This window comes from Patiria miniata, unplaced genomic scaffold (genome assembly GCF_015706575.1).
Source record: "Patiria miniata isolate m_02_andy unplaced genomic scaffold, ASM1570657v1 HiC_scaffold_3, whole genome shotgun sequence".
NCBI classification, from domain to species: domain Eukaryota; kingdom Metazoa; phylum Echinodermata; class Asteroidea; order Valvatida; family Asterinidae; genus Patiria; species Patiria miniata.
In genome coordinates, this window is record NW_024037069.1 from 32,156,001 (window position 1) to 32,182,389 (window position 26,389).

Sequence of the window (26,389 nt, forward strand, 5' to 3'; positions counted from 1 at the left end):
GACATACTTTCACCGGGATCGTATTCTTTGATGCACGAACTTTAACCAGCGGCCCAAAAAAAGTGGAAATTGAAGGCTTTACCAGAAATTCAGGCAAATTCTACAGCCAAATACTTAAGTACAAACTTGAATCATGCTTGAATGCAGGCAGATCATGCTTCCGGGCCTGCAGAAGTCAAAAATGTGACCAAAAGATGTCCTTTCTTGGTCGCCAAATATCGTCAGTATATTTATAGTTGAGATGTCATAGAAATTTTCAGTTTCTACAAGGGAAAACTTACGGTGCAACTAAAAAGACACGTTTCTTACATTATTTCGGAATTTTTTTGCCATAAGTTTTAAAATCCGACATCTTAAAAACTGTCTCTGTTGATTGGGATGCTCAGAATAACAATATCATTGGGATCTACATTAATAGGTAAATATGTATAAATCTGGTTAATATGTAAATATGTAAATATAGGCCTTTGTATAAATCTCCAAAATGGGATATTGAAATAATCCTGAAATTACGAAAAGTGTATTGGCATTGAAAAAATGAAAGAAAAAGAAAGAAATAATGTTTGAAATGCTCAGGAAATATAGTTTTCATAAAGCCAACAAGTCTAAGTTATTAAAAACAGAATATTTACATTGAGTTACATGGTCTGGACAGCACATACTTTTTTATGAAGCGTTCCATGGTAGAATTTGGCAGGATTCTTTTCTACAATGCCAAAACTGCACTTGTTGGAACTCCCCGCTTGCTGCCACCATAAAGAGATTTCATTTTGTTAATCGGTATGATGGATGATCGTAAGCCAAAAATGTGAGTTTTGTTGAGGGAAAGAGTGGTTGCTTTGCTATTTTTAAAGGGATTGTTTACGAAATTGTCACGAAATACCTCACTGAATTATTAGGGACTGACAGTCCAAATCATCCTTTAAAATCGTGGCTCCTGGTGCACTGACATTTTCAAGAAAAACTGTATTTTTCCAACGCTGGTCGGCCGACCAGCGTTGGAAAAAACTTGGTTTTTTTTCAAAAAACTGTTCCTAAGTTTTCATATTTAGTTATTCTGACTTTTCTTTGCAATTGATTACACACCTGCGAAGGGATACAAGCCTGCTAGACTGATTCTCTGAGCCTACAATTCCCCAAGTGTATCAATTGCCCTGTTTCATTTTAAATGGGGTCAGGGAACCAGACTACAAGAACATGATAGGTTTGCTTGGTTTTTCCAGCGTCTACAAGCTCAAAACATGTAACAAGTCAGTTTAACAATATTTTCTATAACATACTAATCCTCCAAATCCATTTACATGTATTTCTGAAAATTACAGCAAAAGCAAATGTTGTTCATTCCCTTTAAGCTACTGGGTTGCAGAGCGTTATCTGCGCAGAAATAGGAGGATCGAGGACACTGATAAACTGTCCGTTTGTGCACAAAATACGGACAGAGCCAACTGGTGAGGGGGTACATGTAGTTGTACATTTGTACACTTTTCTGTAATATAGAATGATTTCCTCCCCCCCCCCCCCCCATATTGATTTTTGGAGGCCAAGTATCCGAGAAAAAAAAATATAAAATGTGACCTGGAACACAAAATCTGTCAGTATATAACCAACATTTCCCCCCTGCACCACTCATTCCCGGCAAGACGTTGGGATTGTCACTTTGGAACTGACCCACTCCTCGGGCAAAATTGAAGTAACAATCCCTGACTATGCTCGACATACATAAGTGGAGCCCACTAGTGATTGCCTTTTGATGTAGTAATTTCCATAATTTATCTAAAGTCGAAAGCCTTTTTAAAAATTTGTTACTTGTCAGAAATAATCTTCTTTTTCTAATCAGCCTCTTCCAACCAATTCCCAATGGGAGGCCAAAGCCCAGATCTCTTTTTGTAAACAGTGAACCACATTGCATTGATTATTAGATGTTTCTTCTCCTCTTTGGAGGGTGGTTTTCACAGGGGTAGAGAGGGATGAGGGTCATGCACTTCTGGACACAAGTTTTGTGAACTAACAGGGGATTTTCTAGCTACCGGTAGTTGTAAATCGGAGTTGTAACCACATGAAGGTTTATGGCATGGCCCTTTTGTTTGTAATGGTCAGGAAAATTGTTGTTCCTCATCACATCATACTGAAGTTGATGGACAGCTTGCTGAAAGCATTTCCTTTTATGTAAAGTTGGTTTATAAGTTTTTCACTAACACATTTGTTGTTATTATTGCATTTATTTTTAACATTGTTATGACACAAACATGAAATTATGTTAAAAGATTTAATCATACAAAATACCATACGAAGTAATTTTTCCCCAATAACTTTATTAATCTAATAATCCACATAACATTATGAGTCAAAATGTTTCCTCTCACACTACTGGTACAAAACAGGTGGTACTATTATCACAGGAAAACACACAATAAACAGTTTTAATGTGTGAAATCCTGCTATGCAAATAATGAGTAAACCTCCAGGGTCCTTACAGTTACACTAGGAAGGACAGTTTATGAAGCACATTGACATTTATTCTCCTTGCAGGAAAATTATGAAACAATATTTTTTCTAGAACATCCTTTTGTGACCAGATATACTTGAACAAATTGTCCTACAACTTTAAAAATAATCTTTAAAATCGTGTGTATTTGTATTGATGTGTTTTATCTGACATTTGTATTAGGTTTCTAAAAGTGTGTATCATTTTTTGAAAATTATGTGTAACCAGTGAAATATTTGAATCTTTTTTTTGGCACTCTTCTTACTTTTTCCCCCTTCTTACTTATTTAAGTTTTAGTGATATTTTCTAATTTCAAAATATACCTACTCTGCCTTATTTGACTTGGCTTCTTCCCCAATTTTGCATTGTTTTTGATTTTCAGCATGTTCACATTATTGATGATCTTCTCTATATTTATGTATAATTATTTTACCATGTTATTTTAGTGTGAATTAATATTTATTTGTTCCTACATGTAGGACCACTGTGGGAAAATTTGTTGTTGTTTTTTTTTTTTGGGGGGGGGGTCTGCATTCTAATCCTCTTCAGCACCTTTTTTTGGCACCTAAGATTGAATGATAATTTATGCAAATGAGTGCAGTGAGGGGGAAGTGTAATCCGTTGAATCATAGAGCAAGGAACATGGTTGAATGCATCTGGGTCTATTACATCCAGGTCATGTTCTAGCTATCAATTTGTCATGGTTTTTACATTTTTTTTTCTTTACAGAAGTCTCAAAAATTGTCATATGAGTTTATACATCAGGGCATACCTAATTTTTTTCCTGACCAGTAGCAAAAAATTATGTTGGGTTTGGGGGAAGGTATTGAATAACCTCCCCAATAGGTAGCAGGTCCATTTCTCAACTGTTTATTCCACTTTTTGTGGTTTGTTCTGACCATGTGCTGAGTAATTAGGTTTATCCCTCCTGGTGGCACATTGATTAACAAATAAACTGTGCATGTATTGCAGTAAAGCAATCTTTCATTTTAAACTGGGACCAAACATTTGTATTGTACTTTTGTAGCAGAATGCCTTTGTTAATACAATATTGATGCTTTGGCTTTTTATAACAGGTTACACAGAGGAATCTGCAGTACAATCGCAGAAAGTGGGGAAAACTGAAGGACACGGTAGGCTAATATTTCAATTTCTGATATTATGTTATTACAGGATATCTTGCCATAAATTAAAAGGGAAAACAATTTGGGAAGGTTGCCATCCAGACTGAACCATATAGTATAATTCAAGTATACATGTGATGAAAAGCACTTGTACCGTAGTTTATCATATCAATTTTCAAGGTTTAAAGGCAAACTAGTTGTGCTTGTGGGTAATTTTTTTAGGTTTGATTTATTAATAATACCAGAAATTCCAATTTTTTATGGATAATTGTACAAAATGATAGAAACTTGGGTTTCAACATCTCAAATTGGTCTCAGTAGTAATGAAAATGAATCCTAGAATGATATTTCAAAAATGCAATGAATATAAAAAAACGGAGGGGTGCAGATGCGTTTTGACTTAAATTAAAGTTTGGCATAGATTTGACATTAGTGAGTCTAGTTTGGTGTATCCATTCAAACTTCTATTAGCTGGTCTCTAGATTTAAGACAGTGCTATGAAAGGATAAAAGCAACAAGTATAATTCACAACATTTTACAGACTCTACTCACCTATGGTAGTTATATTCGATAATAAGGAACTGGGCTAGGAACAGCTGGCCCAAAATTAAAGTTGGTTGAGTAAACTAGAGTGAAGATGCCTGATTTGTAGTGTGTTTTTTTTTTTCAATATCTCAGTACCACATATAGGAAACAAATGTGTGGTTTTATGCAATACATGTTTGCTCTGTCATGTGCAGATATAATATAATGGTCCTTTTATTAATAAGGGAAAATTTCCCCCCTTTCAGGGAGGAACTTTTGCCAGCGTTTTTATGCCGTTTTTTTTTTTTTGCCCGGTCTCAGGGTAAAACGACACCCACATCTGAAAAAAAAAAAAAACAGGTTTCACAGTAGTATAGTCATATGTTTTTAAAGGATTTAATATTTATATAGTATTGGATGGCTTTGAGGTGGATACAAGAATTTATTGCACAAGCTTTCGACTCGTGCAATATTGTCATAGAGAGTGCAATATATTCTTGTATCCACCTCAAAGCCATCCAATATTATTATTATTATTTATATCAGGCCGACTTGATCTGCAAGAAGCACAATTCAAGACACTGTCCATTACATCTTTTTCGTTTACATCAAACGTATTGAAGCTGCCACTGTGATTGTTAACAACAGTGCGCCTATACCTGGCCTTCTGCGCCTGCATGCGCGCAGCGTGTTCGACGGTACGCGCACGCTACACTCTGTTGAGTGGTTGACAACTGTGACTTTCTATGCTCTTGATCGAGCGGGAACCTGCGAAAATGCCCGGACGACTGCAATAATAATGTTATTGCAGTCAACTTTTTATGAAAGCATACAATATGCTGATTTATTTTTACCGCCGGAAGCCTGATATAAATAATAATGAGCAATAACACATGTAAATCAAGTACAAATAATGTTTCAAACACAGCTGGTTTATTATGATTGCAAATTCAATTGATTATTAGATGCACTGATCTGTGCACTCTAAATTTTATCTGTACATTCTTACATTTGACACGATTTTAGCTGAATATAAAATAATGGCTAATGCTATAGATGAAGCTCTGCCATTAGAGCATGAGAGTAGGCCTATACCGGTACTTAGGTGGGTGTTAAAACATTTCTTTCTTTTTTTAACCATTTCTAGTCATTTTTACTTATTAATAAAAGTACACCCAAATCATCATTGAGGTGTTACTTTGTTCTCTTGAGAACATGCCATATGCTCGCTATTTTTCAGGCATTCCCTAACAATTGCCATTTCCTTGCATCTATGTTTAGTTCAGTTAGTGGTACCGTATTCCCCCCCCCCCCCCCCCCCCCCCCACCGGCCCACTTCACACAATGCATTGCTTAGTATTTTGTGGTAGGACTGTAATAGCAATACTTACTCATGCAAAAAGAAATATATGGCTGTCGAATGAATTAAATTCAAATATTGAGGTTTTGTAATTTGTTTTGGAGGAAATGACTTGGGCTGCAAAACAGTTTGATGACAAGGCTGTTACAGCGTGGTTTTACCCCGAGACCCCTCATTTTGCCTGGGAAATGCCTTCCCCCCCCCCCCCACAAAAAAAAACACCATTATTAAGCACAAATCAAAATTGAATTTAATATATTAATGGTTTATGTGATATAATTCACCATTATTTATATCAACCAAAGAATAATACAAATAAAGTACTTTTTTATAAAATAATTTTAAGTGATAAAGGCTAAACCTTCGATTTCATTTTTTTTTAAATACTAAATAGTAATTTTTAAAATGCTAAATAGGCCTTACTGGAGGAAAAATCTAATTCATGGTGAGCAGCCAATTAATGTGGGGGCATTTTCTGCCGGGCATGGCACATCTCCCCTACCCCATACAAAAAACATTGATATCATTTTGTTTTTACAAATTTCAGGCCAAAAAGTGGATTGACAATCAAGGCTCGACTGTTGCGCCTTTCGTAATCATGAGGCTGAACAAGGGAGTCTTTGAATGGGGAGGTAAGAACTTTTACAAATGTAGCATGATTTGTATAATGTTTTTTACCTTAATATGTTTCCCCTCATGCAATGCAAGTTCAAGGTTTCATTGAAATTTGACATTCATATAATTTTTCAGGTCCTTCCTTCATGCGTGGCTTTGCTGAGGACCTGGAAGTTATCGTCAAGTTTAAGGAGGCAGCCTTCATGAGACCTGTGCCCTTTAGACACAAGGGTGGGTCTTCATTCTCTATCATTTGTAATACTTTTAATTTTGTGCAGCCATTACCAGAACATGCAGGCGTTCATCTTTGGATCCCATCTGCTTCAAAGTCAGTCAATGATGAGACTCCAAATCAGTAATCATTTTTAATTAAGTCGCAGCTAGGATTGGCATTTATTGCAGTTGTCCAACAAGTAGGATAAAATATTGCTATTTTCTTTCTAAGCCAGCATTTCCCTGTCTTTTTTGTCTGGTTTTTCTGGTTATACTGCTTTACAAAATGGGGCCAAATGATACAAAACAATTGTTTTCAACTAAAACATCATGGTCCCCACTAACAAACAAGTTTATAATCTTTTTATCATGATAGGTACTGAGACCAAGAAAGCAGCTAATAGCTGGACTGGTGTAAATGTTGATGGTGTGGACCTTCAAAGTCTTCCAGTTGCCTCTCTGAGACGGATTCTGACAGAGATCTGCAATCCCAAAGGTATTTAAACCTCGGCTATTTGTGTGGAAAAAGAATCAAAGTGATTTCTGTTAAGAAATATGTACACACTGTCTTTGGTTCATTTGAAAATATGTCATTTATGTCATGTTTTGCATATTTAAGACATGTCTTATTTTAATCCCATTAATTTCACTTATTACAGGTCTATGTGGCTTTTGGCAGAATCCTGGCAACAAGCCATCCTGGTGGCCTAGTGATGAAGTGCCATTCCAGTCACCAAACTGGGTTTCAGGTCTGCAGTAACCCTTTATCATGTTTTTCACAGTGATACGTGTAGGCTATGTTCGGTCATGAGCTGTGTGATGGTGTTTTACTAATTTATTTTCTGGTCAAGAAACCAAGGTAACGCACACTATGGGCTCCATGCACATACCCCCTCAGAGTTGGGGAGACCAAGAATGATTTCCGGTTCATCCTTTATGAACTATGGCTTAGCTTTGGCCTTGTGCACTTTCAGGATAAAATCAGTGTACATACACACTTGCGGTGTGCCGTCAGAGGGGCTCTAAAAAAAGCTGGTTGAGAGGGAAACAATAAGAACATTTGACAGTTTTAGAGGTTGGAGGTAAAACTAAGCCGAATATTCTGGTGAAAACCCATGGAACTGCAGGTAGGGACCAAAAACCCAATGAACATATGGGGACTATATGGAACAGGAATCAAACCCGGACAGTGACATAAGGCGAGGACAGTAACCACTGTGACATCTTGACTCACCATCAGGTTCAATTAATATAGGTGTATACATGTGTAACAGCCACCTTGCAAAATCCAGTTATTAGACAATATAATGTTTTTTGTTTTCACATTTAATTTATATTTTATGTAAAATCTCTAACAGATTTATTTCGCTTAATTCCCTATTAGTAGTTCTTCTCATTTTTCTCATGTTATCAGCACACATTTAGTGTGCTTCTTGGTCACCTGTAAACTAATACATGTACAATTAGCAATTTCCCTGATTTGCCAAGCACATGGAGCACCAGATGCTTGCTCCATGTAGTCTGATGTGCCCGGTCATAAACTGCATTAGAGTCAGATTATTGCATGTATTGAAACCAGTGCCTTACAAATAATATTCTGATGAAGTTTAGATGAATTCCAAAGAGGTGAGGTGCTAAATGTGTTTTTTTTTATTGTTACTGGTCCAATAATGATAGGTGGAGGCACTAAACTCAGGTGCCATCAGCTTCTTCAAGTGCTTGAAGCATATAAGTCTTCTGATGGTACCAATCAACAGTGCCCAGGTCCCAGCGGCCAAAAGGATCAGCCTAGGCCTACATGTTCCAGTAAAAAACCTCCCCCTGCACCACCTCGGCCCTCTGTCACTGACAGAGTTCTCCACAAATTCAAGGTTGGTTGATGTACCCAAGGTCTGTCACTTGTCAATATTTCTCGGAAAATTTAAACAATATACTACACAAGAAGTTTGTGTTAAGAAAGGGGCCTTGGTCAGCAGGTTTTCTACTCAGAGACAATTCCATGGCCCCAATAAAACATCATTAATATGTGGCCACATCTTCGGCTGCTCTAATATGCCTCTACAACATAGTCAACATGAGGTGCATAGAATCATAAACATGTTAGTAATTTACAATAACATAACTTTTGGAGCTAGTCCACACACACTGCGCAAGTTAGCGTTGATGTATCCGACAGGATATTTTGCTGACTGAACCTATGGAGATTGAAATGGAGATGTATTTTATGTCCCACTTCCATACTTTTCTCGTTTTACAGAAGAGAGACTACAGGTCCTGCTTGACCACTTTGGAGGCTTTGTCATGGGCAGACCTACAAGTAGTTTGCAATGACCTGATGCCTCATGTCATTGATAAGAAGGAGCAGATCAACACTAATATCAGCTTGGCAGACTTTCCTGCTAGCAAAGTGGATGAAAGGTTGGGTTATCTTTTTCTTTTATGTTATTGAATGTACATATTTAATGAAAGACCAAGAAACACTGGTGAATCTTCGTGTCGTTATCATTTTTTGGTCTCACGCAAGTACGTGATGTGAATACAGATGTGATCGAACAAGGAAACCTAGGTACAAAAATAGGTTGTCAGTAAAATCGTTTTTACCCATTTCCAACTGATTTCATCTTAGTCAATATAGTCTTATAATTTTGTCTCAAATCTTATAATTTTGTCGATGTTTTTAATAAACGTATCTAAAATGAAACCCTTTAAAACGGTTGATAAAATTAAACCCAAAAAATTGATACAGGTTTGCTTTCTGAATTTCATGATTTATTTCTTCCTATCCTTTTACTTTGCCGTGACCCAATTTTTTTTTGACTCGCCAGCCGGGCTACATAAGGAATAGTTTGACTAGCCCGCCACTGTTTTGACTAGCATTTGGCTAGCTAGCTACCGCTAATTTTGGACCCCGTATTACCTCATAAAAACAAATTACAGAAGTTTTCAGTAAAGAAAATCTAATTAAAAATATGAGAACAGGTCATTTTCAGAAAGGGTGTCTTCCAGTGGCATCAAATAGAGTTCGACTTTGTGTAACATTTCAAACTATTTTCAATTTGCATGCATCAGAGTTGAAGTCACGTGAGGAAGAATATGAAAATAATCGATTTTTTTTTTTATTACCTAGTCATTTAGTCCTCTTTCATGAGACATGACTGTTTCCAAGTGCTGTGACCTAGTGTTATTAATACATTCACTTACACTTTCGATATTTCCATAAATTATTTATAACTTTATGATGAACATACTTGTACTCTCTACGAGCTAATTCTGTACCGGTATTCACTACTGTACACTGGACTGTTAGTAAGCATATTGTAAAATTATGTTCTAATAATACAACTTTTGGAAAATATACAACCTTTTCAAACAACAATAACAAAACTACCAAATTACTATGCAAGATATCCTGCTGGTCTGTTATAAATGACAGTCTCAAACATCCTGCAAAATCATTGCAAGTACGCTGACATTTACAGGAAAAATTGTTATTTTGTATCAATTTCCAAGGCTGGTCGGCAAACCAGTGTTGGCAGAAAACTGTATTTTCAAATTACTGTCTCTAATTTTCTCTGTTATTAGTACAATGTACATTCTCTTTCACTGATTAGTGAATTATGAATTTATGCCCCATCACTCTGCATTTGTAACTCAACAAAGAAGAATTTCTTGTGGTTTTTATGTTAAGATATGCACAAACTGATTTCAAACAAAAAAATCCAGGGGCCTAAATTTGAATAACAATTGCACAGATCTAAAAGATCTGTAAACTGAAACCTGTAATAAAATAAACCAACTTTGTTCCGATCATTCTTTCATTAACTTATTTATTTTTGAGTTACTTAATGTTAACTTGTCTTGTTAAGCATCACCATTTGTTTCTACAAGCTCTACCAGTGTGATTTTATGAAATATTTGTATCTTAAATGTTAGTTTCTGTTTGATTCACAAACTCCAGGCGGTCCAAGCTAGCAAGACTGCCAAAGAATTTTGCTGCTCTCTACAGCACGGGGGATGGGGATTGCCTTTTCCACTCCCTGAGTGTCCTGGTGAATGGAACAGAGGAGGCCACACTGTTTATTCGCCTGGCAGCAACGGTGTATGGTGTGTGCCATGCAAGCCACTATGTTTCTATGGTAATGTTTTTTATGCTTAAATTAAATTATCCAAGGCTACAAGGCACTTGTTTTTAAGTACAACTTTTGCACTATATCAACTAGGGAAACCTCTTCTTTTTCAGTGAACACTGACATTCACTTGTGCAATGTGAAATTATTAACCCAACTTTCATAGATACAGCTCATCCAAAATAGCAATTGGTATTAAATCCTAAATGATTTAATTTGGTGGTGTTTTACAAATCACATTTATTTTTTTTACTGTAAAACCGTTTAAAACCGTTTTCAAACATTTTGATTATGCATTGTTCATAAATACCTAAGACAGTTTACACATTCCTATTGGTCGAGAGCCTGTCATGTGGCCGGTCTTATCCGGATGATAAAGACATGGCTAGCTGGTCTTAAACACTTTTCCAGTGTCACATGAAATTTGGACTCCCTTGGTGCCTTTTAATGTTTCATTGGTTGAACGTTCACATTCCTCATGTAAGTGATTTCATGGTCCGAAATTTACACTACACCAGCCCAGCTGCATTTTGCGCGACATCGCGCAGTACGCGCGACACGCACGCCAGTGTCCTTATAAGGTAAAGAGTTGGGGATGGGCATCCCATATTATAGTTGGAGGGGTGTTTGGTAAAACATGAAGTAAAATGGTTAAACAAAATGGTTGGCAACGTCTAGTTTTTGGCTTGTTTTGTGTTCGGTCGGTATTAAAAACTCTATTTAAGACTGGTGGGAGTCTGGATGGGTGGTAATTACCCTCGGCTTTGCCTCGGGTAATCACCCATCCTGTTTCCCACCGGTCTTAAACAGAGAGTTGTAACACCCCTAAACACATATTTATTCCCTTAATAATCATAGGGCCCAATCTAGTTTTAAAATTTTTGTCATTTGATTAGTTTCTTGTGAACTATTTTATCATGGTATGCATAGTGTTTATTATGTAGTATGCTTTTCCCAAGCTCAGTGATGCCAAACTGGAGAATATTTGTGGGCAATAAAGATGCCTCCTCTGCGGGTACAAAAAAGTTGTCCGCAAACAACTGTATTGACAATTAAGTTTTTCCAAAGAGTGCATACTGCAACCAAAAAAAAAAGGCAACTGAGTATTGTATGCATAAAACAAATATAACATGTTTTTGGGGGGTGGCCAGTCGATGTATTGGAAGTTGACTAACTCGTTCCTGAGGAGAACTTCCAGTACCAGTTCTTAGGGAAGTGAATATGGACTGTCCACCCCTCAAAGCATGTATCTGTGTTTGTGTATTTTATTATAACACCTCACCCACAGATTCTGCATCTTGATTTCCTTAGAGCGAGTCATGTAGCATTTGCTATTTTTGCTATATTGCTGTGATTGGCAAAAAGTTCTATACCCGTAGCAACCAAAGTACTATACAATACAACAAGCACACACTTTAAAAAGATGGGTTCAAACATTTCTGAAGCCAGCTTGGAAAAGTGCAAGTAAACTTTCACCAATTTTCGTATTCAATTTTAATTACATTTTGAATTTGTATTTAGATTGAATTAATAAGTCATCGCTTAAAATCAAGCCGAATTGATGAAAGAGATGTAAATATTGAATGCTTTATCTCATGGTGTTGTAAAACTAGCCTCCCTCTGTGATCCATGGAACATTCTATTTTCCATCAGCTTCGCCTCAAGAAAAATAGAATGTTTTAGCACCTCAGGAGTTTTACTGCACCTCTCAAAGCAGATGATATTTGTATAGTAGAGAAGTTTATTGAAAGTGATGAACAAAGCGATTGCATTTTTAATTACTGGTATGACCTTTTTTTTAAGTGTATTTCACAAAATTGCAGTATGCCGGTGCCCGTGGAGAACATGTATGTCCCTTTTTAAAAAAAAAATTGAACTATTTGGAAAGTTAATTTCAAGAAAAGAACAATTTAGCAGATATAACCTGAAATCTATAACCTGAAATCTATAAGCAGCCTGTAAGTTATGTATTTATTGTTTTACACAGTATCTTGAAGAGTGTGGCAGTATTCAGGCTGCTTGTGCTTTCATGCACATGATGTGTGCACATCCTCCACCTGGCACATCCATTGCAGACTGGACTGTGGAGGAGATTATATGCCACACTGTGCAGGACCAGGCTGCTTCCACGGCTAAGATACAGTCTTATTCTGGTAAGCTTATGCCCTGCTAACTTATAATAATTGTTCTAAAGGTGTTAAACGACCACGATTATCTATATTTGTAGTCAATGTATAGAGCTTTGCAACATCATTAACAAGATTCTAATGTCTGAACAGCCTTCGGACAGATATTGTTAGTAAGGGCTCAAGGGAAGATGACAGCATTAGAACAGTGGGCTCATTTGTCAAAGGCAATAATTATGTACATTTTGAAAATTTCATCCAGTACACTCTGTCACCAAATGTCAGAAGCACGTACATGTACATCTACAATGCAAATTCGTGCTATGATTATTTTCAATTGTCACCAAAAACCTCACTGCAGCATTTATGATGCTCATCGGATATGTTCATCAAAGATTTTTGAGGGAATGAGTTTTGGGGGGAATCGTTGTATTTATACATGGAGTAAAAAGTTAATGCCAAAAGCTCATCTTACATTAAATACTGAAATCTTATAATACAATGCCAATTAGGTGGTTGATCAAGATAGTCCTAAAAGTTCCAATGGAGAATACATGCATGTAGGACATGTATACATGACCAACATGTATACCAACAAATATATTGCAAGGCCCATATTTATGTTTCTTTTTGGGTGTTTCAGTTGCTATGTATTTTACTTGCAGTAAGATACATGTATATCTCTTTTTTTCATTTTGGCTCTCGTCTTGCTTCTTTGTATTTTGACTTTTTAGGCATCCTTCAGGTGTTGTTTGCAGCTGGGTTTCTAGGGGTATACATCCAGCAGTACTCGGAGGATCGTGCCCCGGGGTATGATACCCTTCTAAACCCATGCGCATGTGAAGAGCAGGATGGCTTGCCACTTTTGCACGTCATGTGGGTGAAAGCATCATCGTCTGGAGCCATGAACCACTTTGTCCCCCTCGTTCCACGTCGTAAGTACCACAAAGTGTTTAGTAAAACATTTTTGATGTTCTCTTTGACTATATTTGTTACCCTACAGGTGTTGCTAATCATTCTTCTTTTATTCATTTGTTTTTTGTTCACCTTTTCTTCCATTTCCTTGTAAACAAAAATTGAATGGTTATTGTCTTTGTAATTGCATGTGTCTATAAATATTTCTACAATTTCTTTTCTGCTGAAAATGTATTAAAAGCACACAATCAAATATGAAATGGAAGTTACATTGATATGTACAGGATGATAAAAAAAATTCAAAAGCAAATGTCGGGACTATTATTTTAGTGAAGTTTTGCATGTACAGTTGAGTCTCGTTAGTACAAACTCGTTGGGACCTAGCCAAATTGGTTGTTATATCAGAATTTTGTATTAAGAGGAACATCAGTTCCATTCATTGTGCACATAAATGCACAGTCGGGACCAAGGCTTTATGTTTGTTATAACCAGAATTTTGTATTAACAGAGTTTGTACTAACGAGATTCGACTGTAGTACTTTGAAAATACAGGATATAAAAGCCCAATCCATAAGCTTTCTTTTAGTACAAGAATCATTCAAATCAGTTGTGTACTTTTCAAGTTAATGAATTATAAACCCTAACCACAAAAAAGGTGTATGTTCTTTCAGGAAAACAAGAACAATTCAAACATATCCCTATGTGATTTGTTTTCGTTTTGCTGAAAGAACACTTACCTTGTTGTGATCCGTGGACAGAACTTTTAAACGGTGGTTTGAAAAGTACATGATTGATTTCAATGATTTTTGTACTAAAAGAAAGCCTATGAATTGGGTTTTCGTATCCCAGATTTTGAAAGGGCTATATATGTACATGCAGAACTTCACTAAAACAATGGTCCCGACATTTGGGTTTTGCTTTTTTTTACTTACCCTGCATAGTGGACATTTCATTTGACTTCAAACTTATATCCATATTTAAATATATACAAAAGAAGAACACATCAATGGATACTAACTTGATACTAAAACTGCATTCAAGTCTGATGAACTCAGCACTATAAGTGGGTTTCGTTCTTTTGAACTGCACAGAAATGCAATGTGGCACTTATATATTTACCAATCATAATTAATGATTTAAGATGATGGCCTGCTCTATCGAGAAATGAGATCATTTACAAATGGTGCATTTGAAAGCTACAAAAAGACTTTGGTGCTCTGTGCGCACTGGAGTATAAATGGCAGATGAAGTTTAACTCCGACAAATGTTTTGTAATGTGCACATGACTTCCAAAAATACCCCCACTACATCCAAGTGTAGAATTAACGACACCCCCCCCCCCTTCAAAATAACATTAGTCATCCATATCAGGGCGTTGTATTTAGTAAAGATCGAGTGTGCTATGGTCTCGATCCCACATCAATTAAATTACCACTACTGCAAAGCAAACACTTGGTGTCATCGGTCGTAACCTCAAGCCTTGTAGCCGCTTATACCGGTCCTTAGTTCACCCCAAATTGAAATATGGTGTCTGCGCTTGGGTTCCATACACTGACGAAGAACGGAAACAACTGCAAACTTAGCATTCAAAGATAGGCTGATTTAATGTGCTGCAACAATTCCACCAGAAACTCCATTACTGCCATGCTACTCCTTCAGCTCCGAAGACTGGCGACACATCTCATCATGCTCTACAAAATTGTTCATGGGTTGGTTGACATTGAAGCTGGGCATAGTCTCACCACACAAACAAGAACACACAGGAGGTCTCACCAATTCTCATATTACTGACTTCATGCCAAAAGCAAGATCTACAGCACCAGTTTTTATCCATCTACAATCACACACTGGAATAACCTGCCTTCCCACGTCATTAATGCTAAAAGTTTGGATCAATTCAAAAATGCCCTCACTGATCCCTCGTGCAACATCAACGTCCTCCCTTAGTCCCTCTAGCCCTGCCCGCCACGCCAACTCAAGAGGGTTGCGGCTGAAGCTGTTTTGCTGGAGGAAAATTACATGTATACAGATTCAGACACAGATGGTATTGTTGTTTTAATACTTGAACATTGTATTGTACGTGAACTGTTCGTTGCTCAATGGTGAATCTAAGCCATTATTAACAATGGTTTTGTATATTTGTTATCAAATTTCAGGTGCTCAATCAAGACGCGCTGCCCACAAGGGGAAGAAGTTCAATCTGGGGGATGTGGCCGAGAATTTCTGCACAGCTTGCTTGGGGGCAATGAATATGTGCCAGGCAGATGTACACTACCTAGATACATGGATTGAATGCGATGAGTGTCATAAGTGGTATCATTGCCTGTGCACCGGAGTGGCTCATGCTGCAGCAGAAAACATGACATTTGTCTGCTGCTCCTTGAATTGCTCCACCAGGTATGGTTGTTTCGTGTCTTGGTGTGTGAGCAAAAATCAAGTATTATTTTTATACCTCATTTCAGAAATTTATTTTTTCGGGAACAATTTGTATTCAGGGTTTGACTTTATTGGTAACCCACTTGCCCCCAAAAAATCCTAACTGGACTACTTAGGAGTCTGTGTCAGTAGCCTGGCTGACTATTGACAAAAAGATTAAGGTCAAACCTGTACATTTATTTGTCTGTGCACATGCATAAAACAACCACAGTGAAAAATAATTGATGCTACAAAAAAGGATATCCCAAAAATGTTAAGATTAAACAAACACAATCAATGGGTGAATGCTTAACTATTTGCAAAAACAACATTTGTTTGTTTTTGTGTAGTCGTGTTCTTTTTTAATGTTATGTTGGTATAATTTACACTGTATCATTAACCCACTTGTGGAATAACAAGAAATACAGGAGATATTGAATTTTATTGGTTTATTTCATTCAGTGTTGCTAAGCTTGATGGGACCACAATTACAGTGGGAGACATTAATCGCCTAAGAAATGGAGAGGACCTTTCTGGTGATGCCATTGACTTCTTCATGAGGTACTAACACAGCAATTACTTTTCTGTACACTGATAATTAGTGGCTCTCTTTGACAGATTTATTGCTGATGTCCACTCCCACATACTTTTCCAGACAGCCTACCAATTCTTAAAAGCGTACATGTGCAAGCACATTTAATTCAGTTCATGAAAGAAGTAAGCAGTACTATTTTTTGGAAAGACAGGTGTGCTGTAAAAATATCTATATATAAAAACATTTCTTAGGCCAGGAGAACAGTCTGCGTACATTTGAAAGGAAATTGTGTATTTCCAGCTCGCCTATCGTACGCTGAGATATCCATATTATTTTTGCTTCAATTCAATCTACTCACACCTCACTTGTCTTGTCAGACTTGAATCCAATTGTACACCTTGTACCTCATCCCAGTATTCATACCACACAGGGACAAGGACATTTTGAAGTTGCTATATATACTGAGCCTAATTACCTCCTTTGAATAAGATGCATGAAGTATAAGAAATTGTCCTGTATGAAGTGCTTGAAACACAGCATCTATCAAAAATGCATCTTTAATTAAATTTGATAGTTTATATTTTCATGTCAATTAAAAGTATGTCTTACATTAAATTTGATAGTTTATCTGTCAATTAAAAGTATGTCTTACATCACAAATTCTGGGTTTGTGTTTAGACACTTCATGAAGACATCAAATGGGGCAGATGCCTTAATCCTGCCCTACTTCATTGGGCAGCTTTTGCAGCCTAACAGCTGGCTGCAAAAGCTGCCACTCAGCCAAGCTGTTCCAAGGATGGAGCAGCATCTGCGAACAGTGGGCATCACTGCCCCAAGAATCCAGCAGACTGGCAACCTGCTGTTACCAGTTTGTACTCGGTAAGTGCCACTTGTGAACAAAAATGCGGTATTTTGAATATTTCTGTATTTTAATTTCTGTATGATTATTTCATGTATGTAAACCTACAATGCCTTGTATGGAAACACCTAAGCCTTATTGCTTTTAAATATTTTGCTTGATGTTCATCTGATTTGTCCACTTACATTTTGTGATGCAAATTGCTAGCTTGCTAGCTTGCTGGCTTGCATGCTGGACTGTCTAGATATACTTTAGACTGTATATACTGTTTCAAACATCCATCTGTAATGCATGTATTCTCTTGATTGCAGATTGTATAATGTTTCCTGATGCTTTTCCAACATTATTGAAATATGACTGTACATAAGTGTTAAAATAAGTTGTCAATTGTATCTAAACATTAACAATACAATTGTGCCGCTTCTTTTTTTTCCCACACAGAAATCACTGGGTTGGCGTTATAGTCCAACGAGAAGCGAAATCGTGAGTTATATAGTCTTTTATTGTTCATTTTCACTTGTTACATTTGCATACCACATGAATCAATGAAACCAACAATAACATACATTGCATGAAGATGTAAGCTGACTACCCAACCCTAAATCTATTAACATGTTCCTCTCTTTTATAAAGATTGCTGATTCTGGACTCACTTGATGGATTTCTTGGTGCTGATGTATACAACAGTCTGCACAGATTTGTTTGCAGGTGGTGTACAGATTTGATTTCATTGTTTATATTAGATTTGTAAGTGTACCAATGTTGTGACCTTATTGCCAAGTCTTGCTTGAAAGATTGTCAAATAGTTCAAGGATGCCAGTTCACGTTAACCATGGAGCAATAGAAACAGTCTTAACAGCCATACAGTAACAACCAATGCAAACTTACCACAGTAGCAAATAATTGTATATCATGTGTGAGTAAATTAATCCATGACACTGATACTGACATCTTCTTCAGTTGAATTGATGTTGGTTTTCCAATTTGATTTAATTATGATTTAATTTTGCCCAAACAAACATTAATCACTCTTCAGTGCCATAATTTGTGTTTTTTGAGCGCTGCAGATTGCAGATTAAAATCCAGATCACTCGGGCGGGATTCTTTTCTTTTTCATTTCCATTTTCTTTATTTTTCAGGATAAACAGTAAAAACTAATGCATACAAATTACAATACAGTACCATTAAAGGACAACAACAGAAAGCGAAAGGAACATGACGGCTCCCAAAGGATCCATCACCCAATAGAGATAAAAGTCTCTGTCAAGGGGCACTCCTGACTAAATTGGTTCACACACAGAAAATCAGTTAAATTAAATTAAATGAACTTAATGACATTAAGTTTTAAAAAAATACATATAGAAGTCTTTAGAATTAGAAATAGTATCTTTAAAGAAGTATCAATACGAAACTGATTTACTTTTTATTTTTTGATAAATTGATTCAAACCCATGACCTTCTGCATTCTAGACCAGATGTCTTAGCCATTAGAATATACAGGAATAAAAACACATGATTAAGACCATTAATTTTGCCTGATGACAATGCAAATAACAGTCCTATGTGGTTGGTACAGTAACATTTATATACAAGCAAATTTGTTAACTGTGGCTACTGTTCATATTCTTTATCTGTGTATTGTAGTTAGAGATTAAGGGAAGAGGAAGTGTATTGATACATCCTGTTTGTCCACTACATTATTTCCCTGTCCAAATTTGATCTGAATGCTGATTTATTTTTTGCTTAAAACAGATATCTTGACTTGATCGCTCATTGTGCTGCTGATAAAGCATTGAATGAAGAGCCACTATGCATGGAAGCCCCTAAGGTAACACTCTCTATAATTAAAGCATCCAAATTCAAAAACAAACAGGCAGGCATGTGAATCATGTTTACAGGGAGTGGTTTTAACTTTCTTTTGTACCTCCCAAGTAAGTTCTATACAGTGTTCTTCACTTCACTGTTACTTAAGGAACACCATGAATAGTATACAAATATTGAGTGGATCAGTGTGTAATGGGAGGGATATTTATTGCAAGGTAAAATCTGGACTTTTCCATTCATGAGGTGAAGCCAAGTGAACTGGAAAAGTCCAGATTGTACCAAGCGATAATATTCCTCCCATTTCACAATTCAAAGCCACTCAATATTTGTTTTATATAACTGACATATAGATCCTTGTCATTTGATATATTTGAACATTCTTTTCAATACAAAATTGGTGAAAAATGTATTTCCTCTTCCAAACCACCCCTTCACGAAAATGTTTGAACCCAACGCTGTAGCGCTGGTTCTTTGGAACAATACGCGCTACGCGCAATGCTGAACGCGCACACCAGCATGCCTTTGCACACAAATACTGCATCATGGAACAAGAATGATCCTAACTGTTCAATACTATTTCCCATTCCCCATGGGCGGATAGTACTTTTTGAGCCGCGGTGTGAATGGCAGTAATAACAAATGTCAAGTAATGTGAGTTCCACCAATCAAATGACAAGGATCGGTTATATTATCAGTCTTATACTTGAAGTGCTTCCAGCACCGTGTATTTAAAGTTGGCCATTAATTTAAAAAATGGGTTTTTTTTATTTATTTATTCTTTTTGGAAGATAACATTATTTTCATCTATCAAGTTTCCCAAATCAAAAACCTAAAGGAAATTAGCCACTTGGAGGCAACGTTATAGCCTGGCTTGCGCACATGACTGCACACCGGCCTTTGTCCACTACCATCTATGGATTGAGACACTCCTTGCATGCTTGCATGACTCACCTGCAAACGGGTTTGCGGCTATAGCTGTCATCCGCGGTCCAGTGGTTAAAAAGGAATCAAATTTGTTTCAAATTGGAGATACTAAAGGGAAGGAATTTAAATGTTTACTAAGGTAGAAATTATCAGTGTTTATTGTCATTGCCAAACTGTGTATCGTACCCAGCTGTAATTGAAGCTATGGTATTTATAAAATTGTCTGTTTTATTATAATTCTGCAGGTAAAACAGCAAGACAACATGCACGACTGTGGCGTATTCCTTCTTGCGAACTTTGAAGCTTTCTTGAATGTAAGCATGAATCATATTTTTTCTACTTATAGTTGTTCAAACTGGTCTGTGAATAACAACAATGTTGTTATAGGTATGATGTAGGTTTTATTATTTTATTCTGAAAGTTTATAGTTTCCCTTCTTGGCTGTTCTTTTCGCCCCTCTGTTGATTTTTGTACATTAATGTAATACATACACTGCATGTAGTTTGAATGAAGGGAGGTGATGGTGTGGGATTGGGCCTCATGGGCCGGGACTGGATTTCCCTTTTTGGAAGGTCCCCAGAAATTTGATAATACCCACCAACAATTAAAAAAAAAGGAATTAAAAAGCCTGAGAGGTTAGATTTTCTCATGGGGTGTTACTAATTCTTTGGCATGGAGACTTTTGTTTTGGCTCCCATCTGATATGTACTGTTACTCATTCTGTAAAGCGTAAAAACCTACCCCACCCCACATGTCAGCCCCACACACAGCCTTTGTGGAGTACAATTTGTCATACTACATGTACTTCTAGTCCGAGTAACTTGGACCCAACTTATCGCCTTTTTTAACATTTGGACATGGTCTGGCGATAGTAAGGTCCAAGCTAATACCGCGACCTGGACAACACCGTCCCAAAAACCAACAAAAAACATCAGATTTCACCTTCAAAACGGCCTCCAAATTACTGCCACCTGAGGTACGAGTAGACATCGATGATTAAGATGGTTGTACTGAAGTTTACTTACGATCCGGAAAAAAGTGAAATTTTCCGTTCATTTTGGAGAGCTCCCCTCGCGATCTTGAACACGTTAATTTTTCGATCGTGTTTAATGTTTGAACGACGCGATTTCTTCTACATGCCCAGCGTACATTCGATGGTCCCCGTATCCCGAGTGCGATTCCGTTACCGAGCGCGCGCGAGGCATCGATTATGATAATGAGTAGACTGGATCACGTTTGTAAACACATGTGCATTTCAAACGATAATAAGGAGTCGGGAACAAGCGCAGCTTTTATGGCGGGTACCAGTTCAAGCTGTTTCCCGATTCCCTTTTACTGTTCGAAATGCACATGTATGTGTTTACAAACGTGACTCATTATCATAATCGATGCATCGCGCGCGCTCGGTAACGGAATCGCACTCGGGATACGGGGACCATCGAATGTACGCTGGGCATGAAGAAGAAATCGCGTCGTTCAAACATTAAACACGATCGAAAATTTAACGTGTTCAAGATCACGAGGGGAGCTCTCCGAAATGAACGGAAAATTTCACTTTTTTCCGGATCGTAAGTAAACTTCAGTACAACCATCTTAATCATCGATGTCTACTCGTACCTCAGGTGGCAGTAATTTGGAGGCCGTTTTGAAGGTGAAATCTGATGTTTTTTGTTGGTTTTTGGGACGGTGTTGTCCAGGTCGCGGTATTAGCTTGGACCTTACTAACGCCAGACCATGTCCAGATGTTAAAAAAAAAGGCGATAAGTTGTGTCCAAGTTACTCGGACTAATGTACTTCCCCCTTTAAAAAAATCCAAGGACCCACCACTGCTCCTTAAAAGGGAACATACAACGTTTGCAAACACACAGAAAAAAACCTACCAAATTATTATGAAATACCTGACTAGACTTACCTGGTGTGCTCACATTTTCAAGAAAAGATCAATTTTGAACGCTGCAGTCGGCCGACCAGTGTTGGAAAGAACCTGAGCTTTTTTCAAATACTGCACCAAATTACCACATTTAGTTAGTCTGAATTTTGTTTGCAATCGATTACACATCTATGAATGGGTACAAGCCTTCTAGACTGGGTCCCTGACCTTACAGTTCCCCAAGTCTATAAGTGCTCCATTTCAATTTATGTTTAGTCAGGGAACTAAAATACAAACATATTTATTTTTCTTGTTTTTTTTCCAGCATCTACGAACACAAAACATTTGCTGTAAAATACTAATTCCTTAAATCCATCCTTCCCATTTTGAAAATCACAGCAAAAGCAAATGTTGGACATTCTCTTTAACCATGTAGTTCATTATCTAACTTTTGAGCCTGTCTTTATCTACATTATTATTGCAGGGAGGCATAGATGAGTTGGGCAAGATTTGCACAAATGGAATGAAGATGAGAAGGAGGCTCATTACCTTGGTACATGGACACAGCTCGTAGGCATTGGAGTGGTATCATGAATGAGGGCCCGATTACAGTTGTCTCTATAACTTTGGATCAGGACAGTACTATCATTCTTTGTAGGAGAATTTTTAAATGTAAGTTTTTCGAAAGACACTTGTGCTGTAAATAAATGAAATTGAACCACCTAATGTTTCTGCACTTTCTTCACACCTGTGAGAACAGATTCAATACAATGTAAACGCAGGATGAATTAAGCTCAGTGAAACCTAATGTATTCAAGAAAACACTCGGAAAGCGGTTCTTGGGTGAAATTACAAAGTCTGGTAATAATCTTTTTTCTAAGAAGTGTTTGATGATACGTATATTGCTTTTTCAGTGATTAAAGGTTTAATGCTTCAAGACCATTGTCCCACAAGTATGTCATTTGGTTCAGTACATACACTCTGTATGGAAATGACCTTTCAGATATGGCACCATGCATACTTTGTTTTGTTTGACAAAGACGAGTGTAAAGAATCACACAAAAACTGTGACTTGGTACATGTAATTGTAAAATCTTATAAAATGTAACACGTTGTAATTAAAGGCCTTTTTCCTACTTCTCAAAACTGTCATTGCAAAACGAATTTCCATGACATTAGCAATGTAGGCGGGCTTGTTTTGAAATATTTAAATGACATCTGCATTGGTTTAGAGATCTAGTAAGTGTAATACTGTATATCAAGTAGCTGAATTAAGCCAATGTGAAAGAAAGCAAATTTGCATCAAGAATGGTGAAAGTGTCCCTAACATTCAGCTTTAAAGTTGCGGTCTCTTGAAGTATGAATAGTAGCCAAGGCCTCTGCACATGACCATGTGTACTTTTCCGCTTAAACTATCTCATCGAGCAGAAGTTCATGTCCATGAAAATAACTAATGTATTACACTACAGTGTTTTCTGTATATAATTTTTATACAAGTATTTTCTGCTATCGCATATTAATTTGAGTGTTCCCTTACTTCACTCGACTGTGTCAAGCAGGTGTGTACACCGTAAATAATTTTCATTGCATACACATGCAGTTGGCCCAGAAAATTAACTGTGTGCAGCCGCTATGACTTTTCTTGTCTCTTGGACATCAAAGTTTTACAACAGAGAACCTTTTTTACTTTTGTTACCTTTTTTACCAAGTGTTCGAAAATATATGTACTATAATATAAATATTATATTGTTTACACAAAATATTTACGTGTATGTATTTGCATGGGTAAGTGTTTAGTTATGAAATGAAATCACAGCATGATATTGGTCTTATGTCATGCCTGCCCGGATTTGCGCAAGTTTCAAAAATATGTAACTTCAAATTGAAAGTCATATAGACATCAACCATGACAAACTACACAGATTGTTTGACATTCTGAACATATGTACAAATGCCTAGTACTTCATATTTTTAACTATTTTCTCTCAGGTAATTCTTGATCGAAAGGTGCAAATTGATGGAAATATGACATATTTGTTATCTTGTACAAATGTATATTTTTTTATGGCCTATATAATTAACAGAGGCTTAATCTGGGTTCTGGAACCAGTGTCCACAATCGTGAAATATCCTCCGGGGTCCCTCCCAATCCAGAAGGATCTCCCCTGTGTATGAGCATAACATCTAAGGTATTTGGATATTTGGATATGAAACAAAAGCAAGTCAACAGGAGGTATTGTACATAGGAACGATGTTTAGAATTGTTGAGAAATTTTAGACGATCAACTTAATTCCCAGGAAACTTATCTAAAAGTATTTGCCATGTGACAGAGATGTTTTTAATATTCAAGTCGCAGCAGCACTGACTTCAAGAATTTTCTTCCCTCCCTCCCCTTTGTTTCGTTACATTTTGTAACAGTTTTGCCTTTTATTTTTCTGTCTCATTTTGTATCCCGTTGATGAGGATTCTCTTTTATTTCTTTGATGTAGTTACAATTATATGTGGATTGGTCTGGCCTTCATGGTAGCCTTAGAATAAATGGTTTTCCATTAATATACCCGAAACAGCTTGACTGTTTGTCTCCTTATTTTATGTGGTTCATTAAAAGAAGTTTTAAGCTTTCAATATAAGAATCCCAAATGGTTTTATGATTTTACCTTTTCAAACTGGAAATCCACTTTTTGAATTTGTCCCGAGTGTGTAACAAAAATACATTTAGCAAGACTAATTGGAAACTATGCATAGGAGCGTCATAGTGTAACTTGCATTTCATGATTTTTTGTTAGAAAATGTTTAAATAAAAAAACATAGCATTGGGTTTTTTTAAAAACATTTTCTAAAAAGAATTCATGAAATGCAAGTTACACTATGACGCTCCTAGCCTGCGGAAATATGAGGATTGTGTGTACTGACAAGTGTTTGGTGTGACTGGGGGAGGGGGTGTTTTAATATGGATAACCGTTATGTCGAATTAAATCAACTCTTAACCATAATGAAAATGTATCGAAACCATGATCCAAATACTAAGTCTAAACACTGTGGAATATTGGGAAAGCATCCACAATGCAAGATAAGCAATACATGCCGTCTTAAAAGGGTGTGTAATGTCACCTCGTAGATCATCAGCAGTCGAAACATCAATTCAACATATTAGGCCAAAAAAGGGGGTTTTTTGGCTTCAAATGTCGGCTGATGACTGCAAATGGTGCCCGACTAAACTTAGTGCAAATGGGAGTCCAGAGAGGCCGCATAAAGCTTTTACTCGATGGTAACCCCATCTAAAAACACGTTAACATTGTGCAGCAGCAGGATTCCAGTCAAACCAGTGAGTTTGGCGGATTTGCGACATCATCTTTCAATTTCAATGAAAAAAAAAACGTTTTCATTTTGCCGACGCTTATGGTTACGGCGACGCGCGCGCATACCAGAAACCGGAGACTTATGGGGGGTTTTTTGGCCTTAGGCCTGGACGAAAAATAAAGAAGACAAATTTCAGTTGTGGAGCCATCGTTTTCCTACGAAACTAAACAAGGAATCAACTGTAGCAAACACACACACACGCACAAAAAAAAAAAACAAATGAAAATAAATAATAACTTGATTTTTTTTACCGAAAGGCATTGTTTTTTCTTCATTCTCGCTTTCTTGCAATAACCTTTAAAAAAATGGCCATGTCGCGAGTGGACAGACCTCAGAGTCTAAAAAGTTTGTGTTTCACTGATATTGGAGTCGTTTCCCCACAACAAAAGTTAATCATCAAGCTGTGTGCGGGGCGCTGCGTAACCCGGGGCGTGTGGGCGCACACCCCATCCCCCTATTAATAATATTATCATTAGCCATATTATCACGATTAGCATGTTAAAATACAAACCCTTTGTACATGTTTTATTCTGTTTTTCCTCGACAACTTTGTTATTCGCGATTTGAAGCAAATAACACTTTAGCACTAAAGCAAATAGCACTATTAAAGCAAATACATGTAGTCTGACATTGACCATGATGTTGGTTCTAAACAGCGCCCGCTGAATTTGGTCCCCATCTGTTATATTTTACGGAGGCCAAGTGTGTGGTGACAATAATTTGTCTATCACGAATAAAACTGGGCGCCCCTCCACTATCCAGCCCCACACATTTACCACAACTACCCTAAGCTTCCCTATTTCAGAACCGTGGCTACGCTGCAACTGATACCTGAAGACTATTTGATTTTCCTCTGCAATAACGTGCATTTGCAAGAGATTACAACGTTTCTTATTATTTCTTAATATAATCACTGCTGTAAAAAAAGTGTATGTGTGAATCAATAATGCTCTGTCTCCTTGTACGTTTAAAGTGGCCTTCGCTCACATTACTTATTTATTCACCACATAATATTTTTCTGAAGTTTTCCTCCCACATTTAGAAATGTAAATCTCATTTTCTTTTCTCTACATGTTTCTTCATTACCAGAAATAATACCAAAACAACAGTA

The 26,389-nt window shown here is 37.0% G+C and overlaps 2 protein-coding genes across 2 annotated transcripts in view; one reads left to right on the forward strand and one right to left on the reverse strand.

Annotated features, from left to right (window-relative positions):
• Positions 1 to 1,717, reverse strand: part of LOC119736697 (receptor-type tyrosine-protein phosphatase T-like) — a 27,451-nt gene extending 25,734 nt beyond the window's left edge. The window contains exon 1 of the mRNA XM_038210711.1: positions 1,624 to 1,717. Within this exon, the coding sequence (XP_038066639.1) occupies positions 1,624 to 1,717 (94 nt within the window). The remainder of the gene's footprint in view (positions 1 to 1,623) is intronic.
• Positions 1,718 to 3,054: 1,337 nt separating this feature from the next.
• On the forward strand, positions 3,055 to 24,482 carry LOC119738476. The gene is made up of 18 exons (XM_038213381.1): positions 3,055 to 3,618; positions 6,042 to 6,126; positions 6,245 to 6,340; positions 6,699 to 6,818; positions 6,982 to 7,071; positions 8,000 to 8,193; positions 8,580 to 8,740; positions 10,281 to 10,458; positions 12,437 to 12,602; positions 13,310 to 13,510; positions 15,647 to 15,887; positions 16,368 to 16,466; positions 17,119 to 17,319; positions 17,741 to 17,782; positions 17,933 to 18,007; positions 19,052 to 19,127; positions 20,293 to 20,361; positions 22,402 to 24,482. Exons 2-18 carry the CDS (start codon positions 6,093 to 6,095, stop codon positions 22,489 to 22,491), a joined length of 2,133 nt encoding a protein of 710 aa, XP_038069309.1. The 5' UTR covers positions 3,055 to 3,618; positions 6,042 to 6,092; the 3' UTR covers positions 22,492 to 24,482.
• The last annotated feature ends 1,907 nt before the right edge of the window (positions 24,483 to 26,389 follow it).